The 26000-nt window shown below is 50.9% G+C and overlaps 1 protein-coding gene across 1 annotated transcript in view; it reads left to right on the top strand.

The window, feature by feature from the left end:
• The first annotated feature begins 1294 nt into the window (after positions 1-1294).
• WHRN (whirlin) overlaps positions 1295-26000 on the top strand; it is a 46114-nt gene continuing 21408 nt past the window's right edge. Inside the window, exons 1-3 of the mRNA XM_065648556.1 lie at positions 1295-1968; positions 15137-15352; positions 25204-25329. Coding sequence (XP_065504628.1) covers positions 1369-1968; positions 15137-15352; positions 25204-25329 — 942 coding nt within the window. The 5' untranslated portion in view covers positions 1295-1368. The remainder of the gene's footprint in view (positions 1969-15136; positions 15353-25203; positions 25330-26000) is intronic.

Below are 26000 nucleotides of genomic sequence, written 5' to 3'. Positions count from 1 at the left end.
CCCCTCTGTGTCCCCCCGATCCACACTCTAGTTGGCAATTCCAGCTGCCTGCAACCCTGCTGGATCCAGATCACCAGCATCCCTCATTGAGGGGCTTCTCTGGGGCAGCCAGCCCAGCTTGTATTTAATAAATGAAGGAGGGTTAATTGCACTGACTTTGGGTTTGACCCCAAGCCAAACATGATAAATTTTAAAAAGATGTATAGGTAAGGCTCTTAGGGACATGGGTTAGTGCTAGATTTAGGTTATCATTGGACTCCATGATCTTAAAGGTCTCTTCCAACCAAAAAGATTCTATTCTATGTTGTTTTAACGCCCTGTCCGTAATGCATGTTCCTGAATCCCATTGACTTGTGATTAAAACGAAGCCTGCGCTGAAGTTCTCTGCTGAATAACGGCTGAATGGATGAATTACCAGTATTATAACTTAGTAGTTATAATCACTAGTGCTATAACTTAATGACAGTCCACCGTCTGACACACTGGGCAATGGAAAAACCGCCGTACGTGTCAAGTGACAGTTGCTGTGTGCCCCGGGCAGGCTGTTCTCCTGGGCTGTAAGCTGATTCCTCCTGCTCACCAGCGTGGCTCTGCTGTGTGTCCCCTTCCAGCACTGCGGGCTGAGGGGCCGGGAACAGCATTTGCCGCTGCTCTGTGGCCCGAGGGACGGTGGAAAGGCTCTACAACTACCTGGAAGGTTGCAGCATGGGAGGTGTTGGTCTCTTCTGCCAAGGAACAAGTGATAGGATGAGAGGAAACGGCCTCAAGTTGCGCCAGGGGAGGTTGAGGTTGGATCTGGGGAACAATTTCTTCCCCAAAGGGCTGTGGGGCATTGGAACAGGCTGCCCAGGGCAGTGCTGGAGTCACCATCCCTGGAGGGGTTGGACAGACGGACATGAGGTTCTCAGGACACGGGGCAGTGCCAGGGGTGGGGTAATGGGTGGGCTCGAGGATCTTGAGGGGCTTTTCCAACCAGAATGATTCAGTGGCTTTGCGTCCCTGCTGTCCGCCCCCACCTGCCGTTCCTCACCCCGTGCCCGGCTCGGCTGCCGCTGTCCCTGCGCGGCCCGTCCCTGCGATGAGCTGCGCTCCGGCCTCAGCCCGGGGCTGACCCCGCCCCGTCCAACCGCCGCGTCCCTCGGTAATGAGCGGCCGCGCTAATTGCCGCGGGGGCGGGGCGGGGGCGTGCGGGGGGCGCGGTCCCGCCGCCGGGGCCGCTCTGTATAACCCGTCTCCCGGCAACGGCGGGCACGTCACTTCCTGGGGAGCCGCCGTGAGGCGCCGGCGAGCGGGCGGCCAGGTGGAGCGGGGCGCGGGCGGCGGTGTCCGGGCTGCGGTCCCGCTTCGGGCCGGGTCCCGCCCGGCGCCATGAGCGCGGAGCTGGACGGCGTGTCGGTGCACTCGTCCTCCTCGTCGTCGGGCTCCCTGGGCTCGGCGGCGGGACCGGTGCCGCGGCCGCTGTCCGCCAACGTGCGGCGGCTGCACCAGGCGCTGACGGCGCTGCTGAGCGAGGCGGAGCGGGAGCGCTTCATCCTCTGCCTCAACGCCTACCACGGCCGCCGCAACGTCTACGACCTGGTGCGCTCCCTCCGCGCCCTCCTCGACGGGCCCCGCCGCCGCCAGCTCCTGCCGCTGCTCCGCCTCGTCCTGCCGCGCTCCGACCAGCTGCTCTTCGACCAGTACACGGCCGAGGGGCCCTACCTGCCGCCGCCCGGCCGGCCCCCGCCGGCCCCCGCCCCGCCGCCCGTGGTCCCCGGGGAGCTGCGGCAGGTGACCCTGCGGCGGAGCAAGGCCCACGAGGGCCTGGGCTTCAGCATCCGCGGCGGGGCCGAGCACGGCGTGGGGATCTACGTGTCCCTGGTGGAGCCGGGCTCGCTGGCCGAGCGGGAGGGGCTGCGCGTCGGTGACCAGATCCTGGGTGTCAACGGCAAGTCCTTGGACAGGGTGACCCACGCCGAGGCGGTCAAGGTAAGGGGGCTCCGGCTGCTGTGTCCCCCGTCCCGAGCTTCGCTTCATCCCGCTCTGCGCCCCCCCGGAGCCGCCGGCTGTGCGTGTCCCCCCGCCCCGCTGCTTTCCCCGGGTGTTGTCGCTGTGCGCCCCGTCCAGCCTCACCCCCATCCCCGGCTTTGCTCGCTGCTCCGTCCCGGTTCCCCGCCGGCTCTCCGGGACGTGGCGGTGGGAACCTGCAGCCCCTGGGCTGCGCGGAGCGGAGCGGCGCCGGGTTCGCATCGTCCCGGAGACATCGGGCTCGTCCCGCCGCCGTACGGGCACCAGCCGTGGGTGAAGCCGAGCCGGGAAGTTTACGGTGAAAATAACGGTTCCTGCTGATAGCTCGGGCGGGAACAGGCTGCTGGGGGTCAGCCTGGTTCTGGCACGGCAGGTTCGTCCCCTCGGAGCCAAGCGATACTTTTTTTTTTTTTTTAAACGCAACGTCTCTGAAACGTAGCGATGTTGTTTGTGTCTTCCTTTCAGTCTGGCAGTCTTATGGAAGTTAGAAATCTGCTTGAGCCGGGTTTTAAGGCGTGTACTCTAGCTGCTGTACCATGTTTTCACCTCCCAAAGGTGGGGAAACTGAGGCACGGAGAAGCAGGACTGTAGAGTGCCCAAAGCAGGAGCAGATCCCAGATCCCCTCAGACTGTGTCAGGGGGAGAAGGAGAACAGTTACACAACTGAAGTGCCCCCAGCTTTTCCTGCAGCACCACACCTTTCCGTATGCCCCAGAGACCTGTTGTAGCGCATGCCAGCAGGGATGCTATCGATGAAAGCTTTCATGTAAGGCTGAGCGCGGGAGCCCCATAAACTGCAGGATTTTTACTTGAAGCTCCGTGTTTTGAGGCAAAGTCCATGTTTGAGTGACCCAGATCATTCACAGAGATGATCTTGTGGCTGGTGGGCTCAGCTCAGGGGGTTCCCATGGGACAGCAGCACCAGAGAATCGACTTTTAAGGGCAGCAATTTGTATGCAGCGCATGGAGAGCAGGGATCTGGGGTGGCAAGACTGTTTTGCAGCTGTTTGTGTGTTAATTCTTCCAGAATAAGCTGAAGCACTCCTGTTTGCAGACCGCTTCATGTGGCGTGTTCCTCCGATAGTGAATTAATCTTACACAGCTTTGAACAGCATCTTCACAGCCAACCTGCCTGCTCCCTGCCCATCTTTAAATCTGTGCCCCAGGCAAGGGCACGTCTTCCAGGCTGGAATTGAGTCCCTGCTAATCATGAGACCAGATAAAAGATTTGTAGGAATTTCTTTTTTCTTGTTCCTAATGATAGAACAACAGCAGTGTAAGCTTTTGAAAGTTAGTCTGCAATTTTTACCCTGAAGATTGCAAAAAAAAAAAAACCCCAAAACACCCCGTGTTTTGGCCATGACATTGGGATGGATAGAAACCAGGTGTCAGAAATGCTCCGGGGTGTTAAATGACTTCATCTCTAATTCAACCTGCTCTGATGGGTAATTCACATCACTTTCTGTTTGTGCTCTAATATAATGTACACGATGTCTTTGAGACACTATTGAGTGAAACTAAGTGCTTCCTGCACAGAAATAATTCCTATAGGATGCAGTTTGCCAAGGGGTTGTTCTGTGAACAAGAGCTATATTTTGCTAGTGTGATCTTGATAATGAAAGAGAAGCTTAGAAATTGTCAGCCTGTGAGCTGAACCCCTTTAAACAACAGTTTCATCATTCACCCGGCTGTGCTGGCATCTTTGAGAGCTCCTGTACTCGTGTAACATCTGGGGAGGGTTTTGTGACCCACGTAGTGGTGGTAGAAACACTTATTTCCTTGGGAAGAGACGTAGAGTGATTTACCCTGCGGCTGTAATAGTTCCTCTGGAGGTTTTTAAAGTTAAACAAGTGCTAATTTGTCCTTGCATGCCGCGTTTGGGAGAGGGGAAACGAAGGGCAGATGGCATTTAGTGATGCTAAAGAAGAATTTCTCTGGGGTTAAGATGCAAACGCGTCAGACTGTGTTCTGGCCGTCGTGCAGGGTGTCAAAGCTTCAGGGATAAGAGGCGATGATGGACAGGGTGGCTTGACCCCATATTCTGTGCTTCCCCTTGAAACCCACGATCTCAGGCTCCGTCTTAACGTGTTAACAGCTCCGCAAAGGGCTCTGGCTGTGCTCTGGTCTCCTCGAGCAGACCAAACCTCACTGTGTCCCGACATCCTCGCTCGTGTCTGTTCCTCTTCTCTGTAGTGGATCATGGGAAAGAGAAATATTGGATAAAGACGCTTGTACCAGAGCTGGGTTTGTTCCTGGAATTTATGCGTACGCTGTGCTCGGGATCAAATACAGAGCGGGGGGAAAAAGGTGAGCAGAGTGAGGCTTTTTTAATACAAAACCACGCTGTGTATCTCCTTCTCCTGAACGCTGCCCGCCTGCTTTAGCGGAGGAGATGTGCTGAGCGCTCTCATTTGTCTGAAGGCACAGCTCCCGTTCTGTGCGTGCGGTGATGGTCCGGCTCTCCATCTGTCTGCGAAGGAGCACGTTCCTGTGCTGCGCTTCCATCCCGCCTGTCCTGCAGCAAGGAGCTGTCTGTCTAGGGCAGCGCTATTATTCATAATATGCAGAACGATGTTGTTGTGAGAGAAGTTGTCAAAGCGTGTTCTTCAGGGTATAAGACGACTGCGGAGATGAGGAAGGCTCTTCCACCGCAGGCACATCGCGCTCTCCGGGGCGAGATGACAAACTTACTGAACCAGAAATCAACTTTCTGTCTGTCAGGGTGCTCAGAGGTGCCCAGCTGTGACTATGGGCAGTGAGGCAGCTGTTCAGATGGAGCAGAGAATACACACATGGTCTTAACTTGTTTTTTGCGATCTTGTAAAAGCGTTCACACAACTACCGCATTCGTTCAACAAATCACGATAGCTCGGGTGCTGTATTTTCATGCCTGTCTGGCCATGCAGGAGTGCCCCAGCTGTTTCCCAGCACTCCTTTCTAGGAGCAATTTCCATCTTCTACCTTGTATTTTCAGGATCATTCCGAGCTGTGCTGTACCAAAAGTGGGATCGTGGCACTCAATGAAAACTGCCACGAGACTGGGCAAAGAAGACAAAAGTAATAAGCTACGCGCTGTCCCAGCTGAAAACTGACTGGTGACCTGTGACCAGTGCAATGGGGTTTGTAGATAGTGGAAATTAGATTAAAAAGTGGAATTCTGACTTAAACGACAAGATTACCTAAGCACTCCAAATCATTTCACTTAATGACCAGCTTCTTAACCTTTATATGAGTAGCAGAGTTTTATGCCTTGTCTGCTTTGTGTTTGATATTTCATCCAAATCAAAATTAAATTACTCCATTACAATTATAGCTCTATCATTCCAGCATTCAAGAGTGCACTTTTGCAAAAGATCACTGTAATTTGAATTATGGTGTAAGTGGAGAAGTTCGTATCATCTGTCATATTTTTAGAGCTTGCTTAGCTTTCACCAGCCTTGCTATATAGTAAATGGTTCATATTGTAGCAGTCGGGCTGAATTGATAAGCTGTAATATTTTCTCCAGAGTGGTTAAAATTGAGGAGCTTGTGGTTTTAAACCATCAAAACGTTACACAGGGAGGTATTTCTCCCCTACTCTGGGGTTTGCATTAAACTGGCACCCCCTTTCTCCCCCACTCCTTACTTTTGTTGCATTGCAGTAGGTGTTTATGCCCTTTAAATCATTTAAGGAGAAGAGAAAGTGTAAAGTATCATGACTCTGGATCATTCCTGATTGAGGATTTGGCTTAATGAGCTACATCGGATTCAAAAGAGCTGCACCTATGCCACTGTTTGCCCTGCCATGTCTTTTTGTTCCTGCTGACAGCTGGGCAAATCTGCATGAGCTTGATCAAAATCGCCAAAACTAGACTAGTTTGTATGCATCGGTCTTAGGAAGCATGATTCTTTTGTCCTGGTGTAAATCTGTGGTAGCTTTGATGGAGTCAATGGACTCGTGTCGGGTTTATTCCGAAGGAACTGGGGTAGTTCAAGTCTTGGGTCCTTCCGAGTGGCTTTGGGGACAAGCTGTGGGTTTTGCTGCCGGCGCGGTGGGGCCAGGGGAAGGCTTGTGATGAGGCAGATGAAGGACAAGATGAAGGTCTCTGCCGACTGTCCCTCCTGAGATTAAAATTCTTCTTGTGTTCTATTCATTTGGACTTTCATGATGGCAAACAAGGTGATCTTTTCAGAGACTAGCATTTCATACGAAGTAGAACAGACTACAGCTGCTAGTTCTCAGGAGGCACTTGTGGTATTGCTAAAAGACCAAGGAGATGTGCAGCCTTGGGCCTTGGAAGCATATTTAGAGAAATTTTACCTTCCAGGCAGCTTAGAAGAAAGCCAATCTCATTCTTTCTTGTGATGCCCAATTAATTGATTATAATTATCTGAGACTGCTTATTTGCTGTAGTCAGTAATCACTGTACTGTACAGGCATTGCTGCAGCTGGCAGGATGGAACGCAGCTTGGTTTCTTTGGTTGGTTTTTAACCCTTCCAAGTAAGTGCAGTTGCAGACCATCACACCCAGTCATGGTTGGGATGGACAAGTGAAAGCAATGCATCGATCCCCTGATCCTGTATGGATGTCAGCCTTGTTCCTTTAAATGCCTGCTTGCTTATCTCTCTGTCCGCCTATTTTTAGAAGTCAGTGACTGATCCAGATGCTACAAACCTCTCGCCTTCCCAAGGGATCTCAGGGAGCTGGAGCATGGAAGAGAAGGATGTGACCAGCATCTACCCCAATAGTTAGAGCGGTAACCTATTCTTTGGACCCTGTTCTGCTTAGAAGCAAAAACACCCAAGAACCGCATACAAAAAAAGCACCTGCAGTTTAAAATGCAGGTTCTGTCAATACCACAGGGTCCTGCAAAGAGTTTCCGTTTTAACTTCCATAGCCAGCTGAGCTCAGAGACTGAGGGTGGCAAGTGTAAAGTCACCAGGATCTTCCTCTAGGAAAAGGGGAGGGGAAAACTCTTGAACTTGAAGGCATCTGCATTTTAGATTAGTTTTTAGGTCTGTCAAGCGGTGTTCCTGGTTTCGCAGGCGGGTCGGATGGCACCGGTGGAGCAGGCTCGAGCGCCGGACCTCGGCCAGTTCTGAGGGCCCAACGTGGACCAGGAGGCGATGGCCGTTGTCACCGCTAGCTCCTCTGAGCTGATCAAATTAATACCACGTGTGGCTTGGAGAGTGGTGAACTTGCACACACACAGAGCATCTGTGGGAACGTGGCTTTAGCTGTTGCACTGGAGTTAGGAGTAGGTTATATTTCCTGCTTTGCCATTGATGGCCCTCAGTGGGCAAGTTACTGTCATCTGCTTCCCTTCACTACACCAGAAAATCACAATCAGCTCTAATGAAATAAAATGACATTATGCTGATGTGAGAGATTAGAATGAAGTCCCTAATATCTCCTCTCCCCATAATGCAAGGATGACAGTACTTGAAATGGGTATTGGCTTTTTCATCAGGGTTAGTACTGTTAGGGCATCCTTGAGTTCTTGAAGCATAAATGTTATTTAGTAGGCTCCTTGTAAATAAACAGTTTTGTCTCTGTAGAGAAATTGGTAAGATAACCCAAAGCATAAAAGCCTGTCTTTCCTTCCAGTGTCTGTTAGAAGAAAACAAAAGCATTAGTGTGCAGCTTAGCTGGTGAGTTAAAATATCTTTCACTCAGTTTCTCTATCCTTAGGGAAGATGATGGATTTTCTTGACACCTTCCTCAATGCCACGTCTGCTCAGAGAATTATTCGGCTCTAAATCCCCTCGCCTGAACTGACAATGCATCTGCTAAAATGATTTGGCTTAGTTTCTTTTGACTGGGTGCTCTGTGAATTCTCCCTGTCACAGACCACCAAGTGCTTAGTAAGTAAATACAAGTGAAGCAGAGACCTGGGCAGCCTGGAGAAGCTCTTTTCCTGCCAGCTTCTTGCTGCTGGACTCAGAAAATGTGTTTGTCACTCTCAGGGTGGGATGTGTTGCAGGGGAGGCTGGAAGGGCCACCGATTTGTGAAGACACTGACAGTGCATCCTTGGTGCATCATCAGGTGTCTGGCTCATTTCCCCCAATTGATCATTTCAAAGTTAGTTTTTCCACCAAATAACTAACCATATCTAGACAATATGGGTTTGTTGTTGGCTCTCATGATATTTTTCAGCATTGCTTGGTGTGGACTGGAAGGAGAAGACAAGAGGAAGGGATTCCCCTAATGCACCCCTCCACCCCAGAAAGCACCTAAACAGCTTTCCAGGCTTGCATTGAACTAAAGCTTTGTGGAGTTTTCTGCTGTTTCTCTAAATTGTCCTGGACTTGCCTGAGGGATGCACAGGGCAGTGACCAGCTTTGAGGTGACGGGGCTGTTGTCTCCGAGCGGGGATGGGGGTGTCAGTCATTGGAGGGGTGAGGGAGAAGCCCTGGAGCTGAGATTGCATTTCACCTTTCCAGGTGAAGGGGTCATGGGCTTCCTGGTGCCTTGGGGCTAAATGTGTGCAATTGCCACAATTATGCATCAATTTGCATTTATTTGCATAAACGCCACCACTTGAAAGCCAAACTGCTGTCACCTTTGCCTGGGCAGAGAGGGAGAAGTTGGACGGTGCCTCCTGTAATTGCCATTTATCTTCCTGACAGGCCATTTCACACTCTCCATCCCCTGTGCTGTTACCTATTGCGTCCCCCTCTGGTTCCTCTCGCCCAGCACTCTGTGGCACCTCCTCTCCCCTCCAGCCCTCCTCCTATCCCCTTCTCCCCACCTGCCCCTGTGTCACCTTTTTCCTGGACCAGTTTTCCCCGTTCCCCAGCAGCGCAGGGACAAGCTGTTGCGTACGTCAGTGCAGCCGTGTCTCGCGGTTCCTCTGCACAGAAGCAGTTCCTTGCTCTTCGTCTGTAGATGGGGGGAGGATATACTTGATCCAAAGCATCTTATTTACAGCTGAAGTCTGGGGCAGGGGACAACCTCTCCCTATGCGTTTGCATGTCATCTGGCAAACTTGGCCTGAACGAGGGTGTGTAGTGGGACCTATAATAGTCTTCTATTTGTCCTGCCTGCAGTGGATCTCTGGAGCAAGGCTTTGGGGGCAGGCAGGCAGGTGGTCCCTCTGCCTGCTGTTTTCTGCTCTGGCCTTTCCGCCGGCAGAGAAACCATTTAGCTGATGTGGCTCAATGGGTGGTTCTGCAGAAGCTCTGGCAGTGCTGCCCCTGCAGCCCCTTGCCCCATAGACATGGGGACTCTTGTCATTCCCACTGGCACTGAGATGGCTTTGCTCGTTCTAGCTGAGCCCACAAGCTTAAAACTGCTCGAGTCCACCTGGGTCTGGCAGGAGCACCCCAGGACAGGGCAGGAAATAGCGGTTAAACTTCTGCAAATTGTTCCCTCCACGGTGCTGGAACATGCTGTAAAAGCTCCCTCTGCCTCCCTCCTGTGGTATCTCTGCATTTCTTTCCCCCTCACAGCTTTTTTTTCCCAAGCCTATGCCTTACTTTTTTGGGACTTGGTGCGAAATTGCGTGGTACTTCGATGATTGATAACCTCCACACTGACCTTTGGAGCTCGCAAATGGAGCGAGCGCTTGGCTGCCCATTATTTGAGCTTCCCAAGGAGCCAAACAGCTCTGGCGAGTCTCTTATTGCCAGAAGAAAGCAGCTTGCGTCTGCAGCAAGGGGGAGGATGGCTCATACTTAATGCTTCTTGTATCAAACTGTGATCTACCCACTAACGGAATGAATTGGAATAGATTGCTCATTTCATTAGTGGCGAAGGTGAGTGAGTGGGCTGTATCCGTACGAGACGCATATTTTATTCAGGCTGCCAGAAGAATACTGGTGATTAATTGTCATTGATTTCTGACATCTGCGTTCCTACAGGGGGGGATTTTTTTGAAGGCCAGGGAGATGCTTTTACACAGCCTTCAACCTTTTGTCGCCCTCGAGAAGTGGAAAGAACAAGGGGAAAATTTGGAAGGCGGGAGAGGAAAACCTTCAGTAATGCAAGACGTGCTGGGCAAGAGTGGCCTGGCACGGGTGGGTGTCGGGGAGGGGGACAGCCGTCAGTCTCAATCTTAGCAAAGAACACGCTGCATTGTGCATTGGTTTGGGCTTTTTTGTTGTTTAAAAAGGTGCTAACTGTGGGTACGTGAGATGTGTGTTTCCTATTTTTCATTATTTTAAATAACCTACTTCACTCTCGGAGGACTGGATAGATGATTAAATAGTGTGTTGTCAGGGGATCAGTGGCCTTCTGGAATCAATCTGCCCATCTCTCGGGCACTTGCCACTTCTAATAACATTTCTAGGCAGTTGGTGACTGTTTCCCTGCTAAATGTTTTGGCACCGAACCCCAGATTCAACTAAATTATTTCCTTAAGCTTGTCTTCCAGCAGGTGTGCTTGCACACTGTGGTGCCAGCGTTAAACCTTTCCTATCACAGTCTGCATTATGGATGGGGCAAAGCCAAATTTTATCTGAGGCTGGAGCAAAACACAGCAGCACTGAACAACATGTAACAAGTCCCTGAAATGGCTTGAGAAAAGAAATGGAGCCACAGTCCGTGCTGCCTGAATTCTGCAGAGAGGATTAAGGAGGTGGAATAATTTTATTTAGTTGTCTGCTGCAAATAGGTTATGTGCAGTGTGCCCATCAAATAACCCGCTTTCCCAAAGAGCTTGTGGGATTAATTTTTTGGTTGGTTTTGTGGTGATATCTCTGCAGGCATTGAACACAAGACAACTTGCATGTCTGTGAGGAAGAAGTTCTTGTAGTATTCCCATCCTTTCTCTCCATGGCCCCCACACTTTCTATGTTAGATAAAAACTGCCTTGAAGAGCTTGTCCTTTTGTCCCGGGGAGCTGGGGTGACCTGCTTCGTGGGACGTGTATTGTTCGTGTGGGCAGGTGCTGGCCCTCTCGCTTGCTGTTGTTGCTTTATAAATAGGGCTGACAGCAAAATTGAGGTCAGTGGACTCGTGCCAGCTCGCTGACGCTGTGACACCTTGCCGGGAGAGGCAGAGTGCTCAATGAGCACAGGGACCAGCAGCCTGGAGGCTTGCGAGGGAGGAGGGAACGGCGGTGGAAACCTGCCACAAAACCCCTTAACCAAGGGGACAATGCAGCTGGCTGGAAGCCTGTGCTCAGGTGGGGTTTGGGACCCTCTGCAAACACATTCCAGGGGGCCATGGTGGATGCACAGTGTGGGAGAAGCCGATGTGATAGGGCTGGATAATGATTCCTGCTGATTGCTTGATGTTCAGGGAGACCAGCTGGAAAATGGGTCCTGCCTTCTGCAGCAGAAATGGTCCCTTGATGACCACCTCCTCCCCTGTGACAAACAGCTTTGCTGCTGCATCCTTGGCTTGAAAACCTTCCATCCTGCCTGAGCTGCTGAGTTGCCCATTTGTAACACAGTTGTCATTGTCCCCTAGCACTGGTGTGTCCCCAAGGGCTTGCAGAGGCTCCCACTGTCTCTCCAGCTCAGCCTCCTTGGATGGCTATTAATGATTTCCATTTTTGCAGCACCTCTACGCTCAAAGCACTTTCTTTTATTAGATGCAAGGCTCGTACCTCAGTTTTCATTCTGAAGTGGTTTCCTTGGGTACCCCAGCTACAGCCGGAGAGGAGCGGGGCTGCCCAAAGCCCCCCTGCAGCCCTCAGGCTTAGCAAAGCTTAGCCTTGCATTGCTGGGAAAGCGGGTGGTAAGATCCTGGCCCAGTGGTAGTGCAGCAGTAGGCTGCACCTCATTACCTTAGTCGCAGGCATAAATGGCCCCATTAAATCTACTCTGCATCCCAGTGATGTAGCAATAAAAATTGTCAGGACCAAGATGGTGTTAAGAAATTTATGGCAAATACTCCTCTGGGTGGTCACTTGGATTCCTCATAGGAGCTGATGTTGGGGCTAGAGCCTCCTTTGGAGGGAGGCTTCTCCCAAAGCACTTTGTAATGACCTGAAGAACAGCTGGCAGAAGAGAGTAGTTATCATGTGCTGCTAACTTTCCAAAGGTGCTGGATGATCATGCTCAGTGGATGAGAAAATTACCTGCAAACTTATTTGGGATGTCAAATCAACCTTGTTTTCTCCAGACTTCAAAAGCTGCTGAGAGCCTGGTGGAAATGTGTATTAGCAGAGCAGAAGGGATGAAATGGGGTGGAGCGGAGAGCAGCTGCTGAGGGCACCTGCCTTGTGTCCCAGGCTTGGTGAGAAAGTCATCCTGGGTCTGTCTTCTGTGCCTGAGTGGAAAATCCAAATGAACCAGCTCGGAGGGAACTTGCTTTTGGGGTTGTCTCAGCCTTGTTTCCAAAAGCAGATGATTTGTCAGCCTCAATACGTGAAAGCTGAGACACTGAAAAAATAGCAAGCTACTTAGTATGTCAGGATCTGTACAGCTGGAAGTTTTTTGGCTCCCAATCTAAAGGCTACAGCCTGTCAAAGCACAGGGATGATAAATAGAAAAAACGCACCAGTGGAAGTGGTTGGCCCTGCTGGCATGGCAGATGTGCTGGGGGTCCCCATGGCTGAGCTGGGGGCTCAGTGGGGACAGGGATGAAGCCCCCCAGGTCAGTGTGGGATTGGTTTTGTGTACAGGATGGGAACGGGTGAGTCACGGGCTGTGCAGAGATGGTCCCTCCGCATGGGTAACCTTCTCCCAAAGGTAACAGACTTCTCCCCAGATGCCAGGAGGGGCATTCTTACAAACCAGAGGATGAACGGATGCACCAGCCTTGGTAAAGCCAGAAGCAAAACCACAAAGGGGGAAGCAGCAGTGTTTCTTCCGATGCAAGGAGATGGAGAGTAGCTCTGCTTGTGTGGAGCTTACCACAGCTGCAGATAGTGATTCTTTGTCTCTATTTGGATGTACGATGGAAGCTTCTCCCATTTGGCCCACACGCCAAGTGCTTTGTTAAAGTCTAGTTCAGTGTGTGGATGTCAGAGGAGAAACACTGTGCTGGGCAGGAAACCGCTTCAATTGCTGAATCCTTGAGAAGTCTCCGTAAATGTGTAAAGGACTATACAGAGTGTCACCAGCCTTCTGCTGGGAGAGGCTGTCACCAGCAATGTCCCGATGGGCACCACCAGCTTCTCTCCCTCCCCTTGTCTCCTCTTGAGCTCAAGCCAGGCGGCTGCTCTCCTGGCCTCCCGGCTTGCTGCTCTCACCTTCATGCATAAAACATCTCCTCTGACTGAGATCCCATCTCCTGGTGGCCTTGTCAAGGGAGCTGCAGGGGGACATAAAAAGTCCCTTGTAAATCTCTGGCCTCTCATCCCTGGAAATTTTCCTGTGCCTCCAGAGAACGGCTCTACTGCTGTTCCTGTGCTTTCAGGGGGTGACATTTAGCCGAGGGAGGACGAGAACAGCCAGTGCTCTGCTTGCTGCCACCTTGAGCAACAACCACTGCCCTGTCCCCAGTTTCCAGCGCAGAGCTGGAGTCCCTGTCACTTCTCCTGGTGTCCCTTCTCCCAGAGGGTTATTCTTTGTCCCCCCTCCCCTGCCAGGGTGGATGCTCTGAGGAAGGGAGGAGATGGGATCCCTGTGCCAGTCCCAAAAAGACCCGCATGGGAATGGGGTGGCAGCAAATGCAGGGAGAAGGGGGAGAGATTGTTTCTGTGGGGGCTGTACCCCATCTCAATAGGAGTCACTCTGCACTGGTAGGTCTAGAGTAGATGAGAAGCCTTCCTGCCACCCCCAGCTCATTGCTGTGGAGTTCAGATCATGCTGAGTGTGTCGGTGTGGCAGCTGAAGGGGCTTTGGATTGGGAAGCTGAACTGCGCCCTGAAGCGTGGATGGGCACCAGCGCGGTGGTGTCCCTTTGAGTGGTACCCGGGGGGCTCGGGAATAGCTCCATTGTCCCAGTGAGACTTGGGCTGATGCCAGCGAGACTGGAGCATGGTGAGCACCTCTCCTGTCTGCCGGCCAGGCTGGGCTCCACGTGCTCATGGGGGAGAAGTCACCACGGCAGAGGGTGGGTTTGAGGGGACAGGGACCAGAGTTAGCGAGCAGCCCAGGATGTCAAAGTGCTGTGCGGTTGTTCTGATGGGGCTGTTGGTTTCACAGTTCTCGTTTAAGCTCTCCAGGCACGTGGTGACCTTGGGAGCATGTGACAAAGTTGCAGGCGAATTGCTGTATGTGATGGAGATGCTGACCTGGGAATTGGCGAGCTGGATTCTCTCTGGTTCTGGCAGGGAAGGACAGAAGCGTTGCCAGGGCAGAGCTGGGACTCGGCCAGCCCAGTATTACTGGCGATATTACTCTTTACCGAAGAGCTGCTGGTATTAGTTCTTCCCAGTCACGAGCTTTGCTCAGCAGCTTCTCTCCTCAGTAGGGAGAGGAGACCTTGCAGGAGCAGCTCATCAAAAGGATGTATATATGTGGGTAAAAATACAGAACCCAAAGCATCTCCTTTCTGAGAGCAGATCTGGAGCCTTGATGTTCCTGAGGCCTCAGAAGGGATCAGCATGTACAGCTGTCCCCAGAGAGCACTCTTCTATGTTAATTTAAGTTTATTATAAAGCTTATGTCAGCTTCTCATGGTGGAGGCTGGAGGAGCAGAGGAACAATTACAAATGGGTTTATCTGGATCTCAAGGTCATTTTGGTGCATGCTGTTTCAAATCTATGTATATATTTATGAACTCTTGTACTCATTAATTGACTGCTTCTGCTGGGGAAGCAGCTGGTAATGAAATGGCAACAGAGGCTGAATTTCTGGGAGCATTGTGGAGCGTTTCCGGGGTGAGCAGAGGGGACCAGCAGTGCTGTTGTCCTCCAGCACTGATCCCTGTCCTGCTCCAGCTCCTCTCCAAAGCTACAGAAGCTGCTCAGTCTCAGGTTCAGCCCACACTGAGGTTCCTCCTGGCCATGTCACTACCCACCTTGCCTCCCATACTCTCCTTCACCCAGCTCTTTCCCTGGCTGATGGGATGAGCATATTTTCTCTGTCGGCAGCAGCTTTGCCATAACACTGTTGTTATTCAGGAGAGAACAGAAGAAATCCCACTTCTTTCACTAGTTTATGTAGCTCAGTCATTCAGCTCGTGGTTGCAGAGTAGCTTGACATCTTTTGACCTCAAGGAAGATCGAAGTTGTGTCACCCCAGAGTCCAAAGGAAGATTGTCCTTCCCCCTCCATAGGCATTAACTCCCTCCTTGGCTTGTCTTCCAGGTACTGAAAGGCTGCAAGAAGCTGAACCTGTCTGTACATTCGGTGGGACGCATCCCCGGGGGTTATGTCACCAACCACATCTACACCTGGGTGGACCCACAGGGCCGGAGCGTGTCCCCGCCGACGGGACTGCCCCACCACCAGAACAGCTCCCTCCGCAAGGACAGCGAGAAGAGGAGCCACCTCCAGCTCCTGCAAGAGGGAGATGAGAAAAAGGTGAGCAAGGGGGACAGCCACAGCCCCAGGGACATGTCTGTGGTTACCTGTTATCATATAGGTACCAACCCTCCTTGTTCCCTTTATGCTTTTCATTCGTGTGATTCCAGCCTCCCTTGGGATAGTCTGTCTCTGGGATATTCTGCATCCTGGTTTTCTCCTTAGGTCTGTAGCTCTCCCTTCATCTCCCCTGAGGAATCCTGCAGGACAGGATGGATTGGCTTTGTTCCCACTTGGCACAAGTAGAACCTGAGCTGGAGACAGGTGCAGATTGTCTGGTTATGAAGGTCCTGCCAGAACAGTGGTCAGACCAGAAGCTGCTTTTAAGGCTTTTCCCGAACAGGTGGCGGTTTTGGCTGGAGACTGTGGCCAACGTGGTCATTGAGAGGCTGACGTGGATGTTATGTTCTCATGGATTTGGAGGGATGGATCTCAGAGTGCATTACTGCCCTTCTGCATGTGTTTCAGGTCTTTCCTCAGGTGTTCTCATGAGGCTTTCTTGGGTCTCTTGACAGTTATGTCTAAGTAAAAAAAAAAAAAAATCTCCAAAAATGCTGTCAAACAAAATGGAGGATTTTCCTTTTCTGTTTGGAGAAAGGCAGGCTGAGCCAGGAAGGGCCTGAGCAGTGCTGTGCAAAAGCCCCTGGCACGTGAAAAAAGAGTGGGAAGGGAATGAAATGGCTTTCATAACAAACGGCTTTCGTAACGGTACCCGGGGAGCTGGTGATGTCTGGCCAGTGCTGGCCACTCCAGCAGAGCCTGGATCCTGGGTCTTCAACAGAAAGGAAAGCATATCGGCACACCTAATTCCAGTCCTCTTGCTGTGAGCCTTCCCTCCTTAAAAATTGGCCTTATAATAAGTGAAGCCAGCAGAGGATAAGTTCAAGCTGCAGTATCTGATCTCGGGGATTTAGTGTTTCTCCTCCCTTGTGCTTCCCATGCCCAAACAGACCTGGAGACTTGTAGATGCAGAGGAACAGTGTTCAGATGCCCTTGCAGTGAAGGATAGGCTGGGGAATCATAGAATAGTTTGGGTTGGGAAGGCTCTGCTTGCACTCTCAGTGGCGATAGATAGGGAACCTGTTTGTCCGGTACAAGCAGGACATGGTGTTTCCTCACTGGTATTCATGGGATATCAAAGTACTGTCATATGAGCGAGCAAGGTACTTGCTTCCCAAAGACACTAAGTTGCTTGGAGCCTTGACTTATTTCCATCCTGTTATCCTGAGTCACTCTGGCTGTCCCCAGTGCTTTGTTTGTACACCCAAAATGTCCTCAGCTCCACCTGGAAAGGCTGTGGAGGACTCTGTAACCTAGAGCTTCCCACCTCAGCCAGAGTGCAGAAAATCTGATAGAGGATGAGGTGGTTCGCTGATGAAATATTCATGTGAGCCACAAGGGAGAAAGCCCCATTATTTTTACTTAGAAGAGAAGAGAAAGGCAGCCACTGCTGACTTGCTGGTGTCCCCCACCCCCTATCCCTCAGTGTCACCTTGACAGGGCCAGCAGTGACTCTTTGAAGCTGTAGGTAGGAGGTGTTTCTCTGCACAGTGTTCCTTTACTCCTTGCTGTGTATCAACATGAAATGCTCAGAATCCTGCAGCTGTTCACATCCCTCAGCCCCACATGGCCCCAGGCAGCCCCTTCCCATCAGTCCCCAGGGAGACGCGGTCACAGGTGCCCTGGTTGTCCCTGGGCTGCTCGGCTGCTGCGTGGTCCGGTCATCACACCAAAGCACCTTCCTCTGCTGCTCCTGGTCCCGAGCTTGTCAGGGCTGGCTCCCAGAGGGTGTACACGGGAAACTGAATCCAACTGAACTTTGCAAGTTAAAAGAGCTTTAATTACCATAGCTTAATCTGCTTTGGAAGGGAATGAAGCCAAGTTGAATGAAAGCCATGTTAAACTTCAAAGAGCATCCATGCTGGGCTTGCCTGCTGTTGGATACACTCATTCCCAAGGTGTGATGGGCCCCATGTCCAAGTCGCTCACCATTCTAGCTGGGCTGGGCTGTAGGACCTTGATGCACAGAGTGGCTACCCTTGTCCTGAGCTGTGATTCTCTGGTGTCATTGCTGTGATGCCTCTTTGCAGCACTGGGAAGATTTGCCAGCCTTGGGTGGGAGGCCCAGTCTTCATGGTGCTACCAGCCTGTGGCTCGCTGGCTTCAGGACCTTTTGCCCAGGTGTGCGAAGTGGTGAAGACCCTCGTATTCCACCTGGCTCTTCCAAATTCTGAGTTTCTTCTTCCTTTCCTTGGTACTGCATCAAACAGTCAGCCCTTTGCCTTCTTGTAGTGCAGGATTGTGCTTTGACCCCAGGGCAGGGGGTGGAGTCCCGTTTATTAACCTGGGAAGAGTCAGTGACCGTTGCAGGAAATATTTGAAGCTCACAGAAATGATTGTGCAAAGATCTGACGCAGAGGGCAGCACTGGCATCATGAGAACCGGCTGCATTCAACCTCCTGTCTTGGCTCCTCTGTGTCGTGTCAGCAGTGACATCAGTCGCTCTGTTCCCATCCTGTCCCTCTGTGCCGTGCTGGCCATGTACTGCCCTTCTGACAGAAACTCTCAGCCCAGTGTTGTTCCAGCCCTGGGAACTGTCTGGCACTGCCAGAGGTCTTCTCCTTGCCCTGGTAATGGCCTCCGTCCTTGCTGGCCACAAGCACAATGCACCGTTCTCCCTTGCTCGGTGGTTCAGAAGTGCTTTCAGCAGTAGCTGTCAGCTCTGGTGGGACCCAAGGTTGCTCAGAACAGCACCCTGACCCCTCCACTTCTTGCACTGCCTGTGTCCAAACCCAGCTCCTGCTCATTGGTGCTGATGCGCAAGGCTTGGTGTGCGTGTTGCAATAACCTCCACTCCTGAATTCCCATCTGTAAGACCAGCGAAAGAAAATTACTGGATGCTACAGCTGTTAAATGACCCAGGCCACCCAGACAGTTCTGTGTCCAGAGGTGCCTTGTTCTGCCAGCTGGTGGTGGAAGAAAGCCCCACCGTGATCAGAGGCTGGATGGCAGCATGGAGAGCCTGACCTGGCCGGTAGATTGGAGAGGAGTTATTTGGCGTGACTGCCTGTGTCATTTGTCTGAACACATGCTTCAGGGCATGAATTACTGAGTCACTTTTTCCTGGCTTACTGTGCACTGCTGAGAGATGGAAACATGTGCTGGAACACAGAAACAGCCTGCCTCTAGTCTTTCTCTCTCTCTCTCTCTCTTTTTTTTTTTTTTTTTTGGTATGTGTAGAGATAAATATATATAACTGTTGAAAGTGGGGTTATTCTTTTCACAAATGTCATGCAAATAAATGCAACATATCCCTGGTTAATTCAGCCCAGTCAGCCGGAATTGACAGGTACCCCCAAGGACTATTTGATTTCTGGATGGTTTTACATTCCAAGGGAAGGGCTGGGGATTAGTTGGTTATTTTTTTGCCCCACTTTCTCTCCTATTTCTGATTGATCTGAACGTCCTGGAATACATATGCAAAAGCTTTCAAACAGGCACCGTTTGGGAAAGTACAGCAGAGATCAGACTTTAGCCCTACAGCAGGAGAAGTGATGTAAACCAGCAAGTTTGCTAATGCATTGCTACAGTTCAGTGAGCCTGCAACGCCGCTGTAGTTCAGGTGGTATTTCCAGCTTTTCCAAGGTTAAATTCAAGGTTGGTGGAGGCATCTTTCATTCATCAGGCAGCAGAGATATCCCTGTCTGGCTGCCTTTCCCTCCAGCACATCTGTTCTGTATGCCTGAAAGGATAGGTTTTGTAGCGTAGTTTAACAAGTTTGCTTATCTGGAGGCAGAAGCATTCATTATCAAAAGGCTTGAAATGGAAACCGCTGCGGTTGGCGTGTGTGATAGTGTAAGCAATCCGCCTGGCGGAGGAGGGATGTGGCACGTGGCTGTGTCCCTGCGTGGTCCCACCGGGCGGTGGGCTGGAGCTGTGGAGCAGGGGTGGTTGGGTGTCCAGCTGCCGGGTCGGTCTGACATCCTTGCGCAGCTTTGCTACAGGTTCAGGGCAGAAGGCACCCAGCATTGCTGGCCTAGGGCTGACACATTCCTTGCCTTTGGCTTTCTATGGTAGTTTTGGGTGGACACTGGGATTCCTCCGCTCTCAGCTGTGGAAGAAGCCATCATGGGGCTTTGGGAGGTGACTGGTGGATTGTCAGCTGTCCACTGGCTTTGCCTTCACCATCTCAAGTTGTGCCAGGGAAGGTTCAGATTGGATATCGGGAAACATTTCTTCCCAGAAAGGGCTGTCAGGCATTGGAACAGGCTGCCCAGGGCAGTGGTGGAGTCACCATCCCTGGAGGGGCTTAAAAGATGCGGAGATGAGGCTCTTAGGGACATGGGTTAGTGCCGGAGTTAAGTTATGGTTGGACACAACAATCTTAAGTGTCTCTTCCAACCAAAATGATTCTATGGTCTTGTTCCATTCAGTGGTTCTGGGCTAAAATCCAGCTTGCAGCAAGCTTGGGGCAGAGACTATTTTGTGTGGATGAGCAGGAGGTGAATGCTAAGACTTGGGCCAGTTATTCAGTGTAGACCTGACCTAACAGGAATGATATCTCATGAGTAAGCACAAGAAGGGATGTGTGAACTCAAGTGAATGGAGGAACGAAGGAGGTGCTGGTGTGTACGCACCTGTGCCTGTGCAAGTTGTTGCAAATCTTTACACTTTCCATATCTGTGTGTCTGTGCCAAGTTGAAGAGGTGGCCGTATTTCCCAAGTTTTGCTATTATTAGTCTCTTGCAGTAAGGGCAGCCCTCCCTGGAGTCACAATCAGAGGATCCAGGGTTTCATCAGAGCCCGGTGCCCATCTTCCCCATAAGTGAAGCAGCTAGTGACGGCGGTCAGTAATAAACGTGAAATGAAGGGCTTGCACTAGTGCAAAGCTCTGGTGAAATGTTCTTAGAGCCACCTGTTTCCAGGTGACAGTGTGACAGGTGACGGTCCCCAGTGCCATCCCAACAGAGGATGTGGCCTCCGTGCTGGAAAGATGGGACTGGCTCCCAGTGCTCATCTTGTGCTTCAGAGCAGTTTGATTTTTATGATCTGTTCAGGCTTAAGTCCTCTAGATTTTTCGCAACCGCAAGGACCATTTGGGCTGTGAATTGTCATTGATGTAGTTCTGGGATCAAAACCTTATTTCATTAAAAGCACTTTGGAAACCATCAGCCAGCAGAAACTCATAGGTGCTCTTAAGCCAGGAGGAAGATGAACTGTGCAAAATGCTCTGCAAGTGTCCGACTGCTAATTCTCTGAGAAATGCCATTTCATCAGCTGAATCGTTGCTCTAATGTGCTTATTGCCAGAGGAGCTGCTTATTCCTTTAAGCTTTTGGTGCAGCAGAAGAAAGAAAATATATGTAAAGAAGAGAGTGTGAATGTCTCTTTGCCTTCAGGCTGTTCTGTATTCAAAAGTAGCTATAATTATTACAAAAAACAAAAAGAAAAAATATATCTGTGATAATATTGTGTGGCTTAAACGATTGAGACGCTAATGGTGACTACTTGAGCATGAAGGATAAGAGATGCAGGAGAGATAAGGAAGGATTTCTTTCTATTAGATTGTAATGACATTTTCAGTATGAAGTGATACAACTCCCCGCGTCTCTCGCTGTTTGCTTGCTCTGACCTTGCTGGTTTGCTTTACAGCCAGAAGCGTATCCAGGCTGCTCGGGGGTATGTGGTTAGTTCCCTGTGGTGACTGGAGGATGTGACGTGAACCCCTGGCCCCCCAGTTCCTCAGGGACAAAAGATATCCTGCTGCCTTGAGTGGTCTGGAGCGCTGTCCCAGCAGACTGACCCCAAAACGTCCCTTGGAACAGACCTCACCTCATCTCTTGGTTATTTCAGGCACTTCAAGCAGAAAAAGCACCCCAAAGCGGTAATTAATTTGCTGGAGGAGTCGAGCAGCCCCATGGAGAGGCGGCTGTTGGGCTTGACAGCAGCGTGGCCAAGAGCTGGGCAGTGCTGCTGGGCTAAGGCTCGGCTTAAAGACTGTCCTGCACTACTGCTGTTGTTGTCTGCTGGTCCCTCTGCCCCGAGTGTCACCTCTCAGCCATGGGAGATGCACACACCTGCTGCAATAACCTCTTTGCAAATCCCTGCCCCACATGTCTATTGTGTAGCCAGAGGCAGCACTGCAGCTGTGTTAGTATTAAACACCCTTGGAGGTGGCTGCCAGGGTAGCTGTGACAGCAAAGCCCCCAGCGTGGCCTTACAAAGCCCAGCCTGGGTGGTGGTTGGTGTTGAGGCAGCTCTGATGGATCCAGCTCCCCAAGCAGCTGGGACTCTGCTGCTCCCAGTGCCTCAGTGAATGGGTCATGAGCTGGCTCTGTGTCCCTGGGACTGTGCTCCCACATTTGCAGGGTCTCCAGACATAAGCCGGGGGGATTTCCTTGGGAAGCAGGAGGAGGATGAGCCCTGTGAGCCTCCTTAAGTGTTGTTTTTATTGTGTGGTAGCAGTAATAGCATGGAAATAGCTGTTGGCACAGGTGAAACCTTCTCAGCCACTCAGCTGTGTGCTGAATCGTACTGATGCAGAGTAATTCTTGTTTGAAAGCGCTTTTTCCAATGGCAAAATTGAATCTGTCAACAGGTAATTTCATAAATGTGGAGAAAAGAAATCCCGTGCAAGAACCAACTCGGAGCAAATGCCTTACTGGTGATGGCATTTGTTTCCTTCATTTCCTGCTACAGGAGGCAGCAGATGTTTCAGTGTTGAAATTGAAATTAGAATTGTGACCCTGATCTTCCAAATGCTTCTGTGTTGTACACACAGGAGCAGCCTGGGGCTGGGCACAGCCTTGGTGCGGCACAGAGGACGAGATGGGGACCGTGCAGGTCTGTGCTGCCGCGAGCCTGGGAACACTTGGTCTTTCTCAGCAAGATGTTGGGGGGTTCCTTACCTGGATGTCCTCGGTTCCCCCCACAGAATAGCTACATTCCTGCACAGCCTTGCTTGCTGTTTCTGTTTTAGGATGGTGTTAGAGCAGCTGGGAGTGATCCCTGCTCACCCCTGGGGTATGTTACAGCTTCTCTGGACTCCTGCCTGGCAGCAGAATGGGGCGGGGGGAGTCAAGGAGGGAGGAAACAAAGTGGAAATGTAACCAAAATGCCCTCTTCTGCAGCAAAGCTTGCACAGAAGTGTTAATCATACACGTACAAACCCGCTTACCTGAGTGGAAAAGGCCAAGCAGAAGCGCTTGGTCCAGGACACGGTGTGTTGGGGTCTGTCCCCAGTGGGACCAGCGTTTTCCATTGTGACAGGATCAAGTCATGGTGGTGAGAACCGCTGGAAACAACAGCCCGGTCGGAGTGGACACAGTTACCTCCCTCCTTGGACAGCAGAGCTTGGTCTGTGCTTTGCTGTCACCCCGCAGTCCCCCTCCCACCCCACAGCCGTGTCAGGACCGTGGGTGTATGGTGAGGGAGAGGTGTCCCCGATGGGACAGGACTGTGCTTGGGGCAGCTGGTGTGATGGTGTCACCCCACCTGCCACCGTCCCTGTGCTGTGCCCCATCACTGGGGCAGCCTTCGGAAAGAATGTGCAAAATATCTCCCCTCTTATCCCTTAACATGGGCCGTCTCAGCCTTTGCTTCATCCTGGCAATCGGCTTATCACTCCGTTTGGCTCCTGGGTGCTTTCTCTCTGCTCCTCCTGCCCCCCGTGTTGCTCCCCAGTCTGATCAAACTGAGCCCCCTGCCTGTGAGCACCTCCTTTATTTCTCAGCTATTCCCTAAATCTGCAGTTTGCCAATAAACCGAATGTTCCCAAAGCAGTTATTTCCTCTCCTGCCGCGCTTTTCCCGGCACCCTGAGTTTCTATTGCGATTTCTGCGGGGTTTATTTGGAGAGGTGTAGGCATTAGTTGATTAAGAAATGCAATTAAGTCCTCAACAGCCCAGCTTTCTGGGACTGCCAGCAGCGACATATTCTTAAGTAGTGCTTAGGTTTTTTTCACACAGTTTGGCTTTGCAGGAAGGTCTTTCAGCCCATTATTGCTCGAGGCTGTATTCATTGCTTTCTGCTTCTTGAAGAATAGATTTGCCTGGTATGTGTGTAAACAAACCAGCTCACCCAGCAGTCAGGTTTATAGAGAGAGTATCTCTTACTCCATCTGATGTTATCGGGGTGGGGAGAGCAGCTTCTCAGTTTACCAACTCGTCTGGATAGTGTTAAAGGGAAATGTAAATGCCTCGATATGGAGCTACCCCTCCTGTTGCTAATTCTAGTGAAGGGCTGGCACATATATTTGTTCAGGGGCTCATAGAGGGTTTATTGGCATTACCAGACCCTGATCTCTGATTCTATGATTGCTGCATTTCTGCATACTTGTATTTTTCCCAAAGTTGGGGGATTTTTGGGAGGTATGGCCACGATGTGGTGAAGAAGTTACAGTAGGAGAGAAACGCTGAATGTCGTTAGAAGGGGAGAAAACGGAAGTGCTTTGGAGGAGTTTAGTATTTTTCTGGTTTTAATAAAACCCAGTGAAATGTTCCATAAAGCAATCTGTCTCTATCCAGAGCAATGTTCTCATGGAAAGAGAAAGTTAAACTGCCCTTGATTTTGACAGACGAACGCTCTGTTGGGTGGGTGCGATGTCCAGCTCTCCCCTGCAGCCTGAAGCGTGAAGGTCTCTTTACAGTTCCTTTATAGTACTTCAATCCTAAAATTGTTTCCAGCACTTTGTGTACTTTAAAGCAGGGGAAGGACTAAGGCAGGGAACGTCAGTTTTGTCCAGCCCTGGGCAAGGATGCTGATACAGGTAGTTAATATATCTCCAGTTCTCTCTCCAGCTTTCCAGCTGTTCCTGGAGCGCGGGGAGCTGAGACCCTGCCTGTGTCCCTGGTGCGTTTGTGGGATGCAGATCCATAAAACACGTGTAGCTGATGAGGCATTCATGCAATTGCCAGCCAGGGGTGATACCAACCTAGAAAATTAGGAGCTGTTTTGGCATCCATTACTTAAGGTATAAAATTCTGCAGTATACTGTCCTTAGGTAGATTTGTCGTGCTGCTGATTTCTGTCTTGCTGCTGCATCACCACCAAGATAAAAAAAAAAGAGTTTTCAGTACCAGCTTCCTTAAGGCTGGGCTGAATTCCCTGTGTGATGCTGCGTCCTTCAGAAAGGCAGGTTAATTAGTGACTTGAAGCTGGAAATGACTTTTCCATCCAGGTAAATGGACAAGCTTTTGATTTGACTGCGATGAAGAGTTTTAAATATAAAAGTCATTCGCAAACAGTCTTTTCCTATCAGTGTGAAACACATTTTGGCTTTTCTCATTTGTTTTTATTCCTGCTGTCTGCTTTTTTCCAGGATTGACTTAAGACCTGGGACAAAAGAAAAAAAAAATCAAACCTTGGACTTATTCATTTAGAAAATGTCGTGCAGCGAGTGAACAAAGGCCATTTTAAATTGAGAGTCCTCGAGGGAGCTAAATACCGGCTTGCTCATTCACTCTAAATTCTCACCTGAACTTTCATATATCATCAGGCCCTCAGAGTAAGAGAGGCTGGAAAAAGGCAGATGGGAAACTGTCTAATAGCTTGAGCATACCTTGCAAAATCAGCCCTGCGGCCGGCATTTGGTGGGGAAAACAGCTGTCCAGGTGCTGCGTCGGTACTTCAGCCTGTCAGAGGTTTGCGGAAAATATTAAACATCTGTTGCAGTATGTGCTGCCTGCTCTGGGAAGGATAGATGGGAAAAATCTATTAATTAGCGATAATAAGGTATATGGCTGTGCAGAGGCATCTACGGAAGTGGAAGAACTGGTGGCAGTGGGGGGACGTGGCTGTTGTCAGAACCACAGAGCTGACACCGCATAAATGACTCTTCCTCCTCCTCTGCAGGTGAATCTGGTCCTGAATGAAGGGAAATCCCTGGGCCTCATGATCCGAGGAGGGGCTGAATATTCCCTGGGCATCTACATCACCGGAGTAGATAAAGGCTCTGAAGCAGAGAGCACTGGCTTAAAGGTAAGAGTGACCCTGGCGTGGGCCGGGGGAGCAGGTAGAGCTTCACACACAGTGGCTGCAGGGACATGTCAGCGTGTCACTGCTGCTGTTCCTGCCTCTGTGTCCCCACTGGAGAGGTGAGCGTTGCATTTCTCAACACAGCTTTTCAGGGCAGGTTCTTTGGACATTTTGGCTGCTAAGCCTGGAGGGAGCAAGGTGATTGTGCAGAGAGAAATAGTGTCTTGCAACTTCAGAAGTAAGTTGTACTTGCCTTCTGCCTTAGTGAACTCCCACACCTGATTTATCCTCCTTCGGACAGCCTGGGGATGGGCATGTTTTTGGTGGAGATATCTGAGAGTGCAGCCCAGACCTGACAGGGGAAGGAAGTCGCTCCCACCTCCCTGAGCTGGTGGAGAAGAGTTTTCCCTTAAAACTCCTGGTCCTCTGCCCTCTACCTGCATCTCACACCCAAACCCGTTATGTTTGGAACTAAAATTTTGCACAAGGGGCTCTTAGCCTGCCTGCAGGGAACGTGTTTAGCTGCTGCGATGAGAGGAGGCTGGGCTTGCTGCGGCGGGACGGGCACGTGCTGGTTCCCTACCGCAGCTTTGGCATTCGCAAGGATCATGTCTTAACAAGGCAGACACAGCAGGATCAGCCTCAGGGCTAGAGCAGAGCCGATCTATCAGCAG

The sequence above is a fragment of the Caloenas nicobarica genome, chromosome 19 (genome assembly GCF_036013445.1).
Source record: "Caloenas nicobarica isolate bCalNic1 chromosome 19, bCalNic1.hap1, whole genome shotgun sequence".
In the NCBI taxonomy this organism is placed as follows: domain Eukaryota; kingdom Metazoa; phylum Chordata; class Aves; order Columbiformes; family Columbidae; genus Caloenas; species Caloenas nicobarica.
This window is presented reverse-complemented; position numbering and strand designations above follow the sequence as displayed.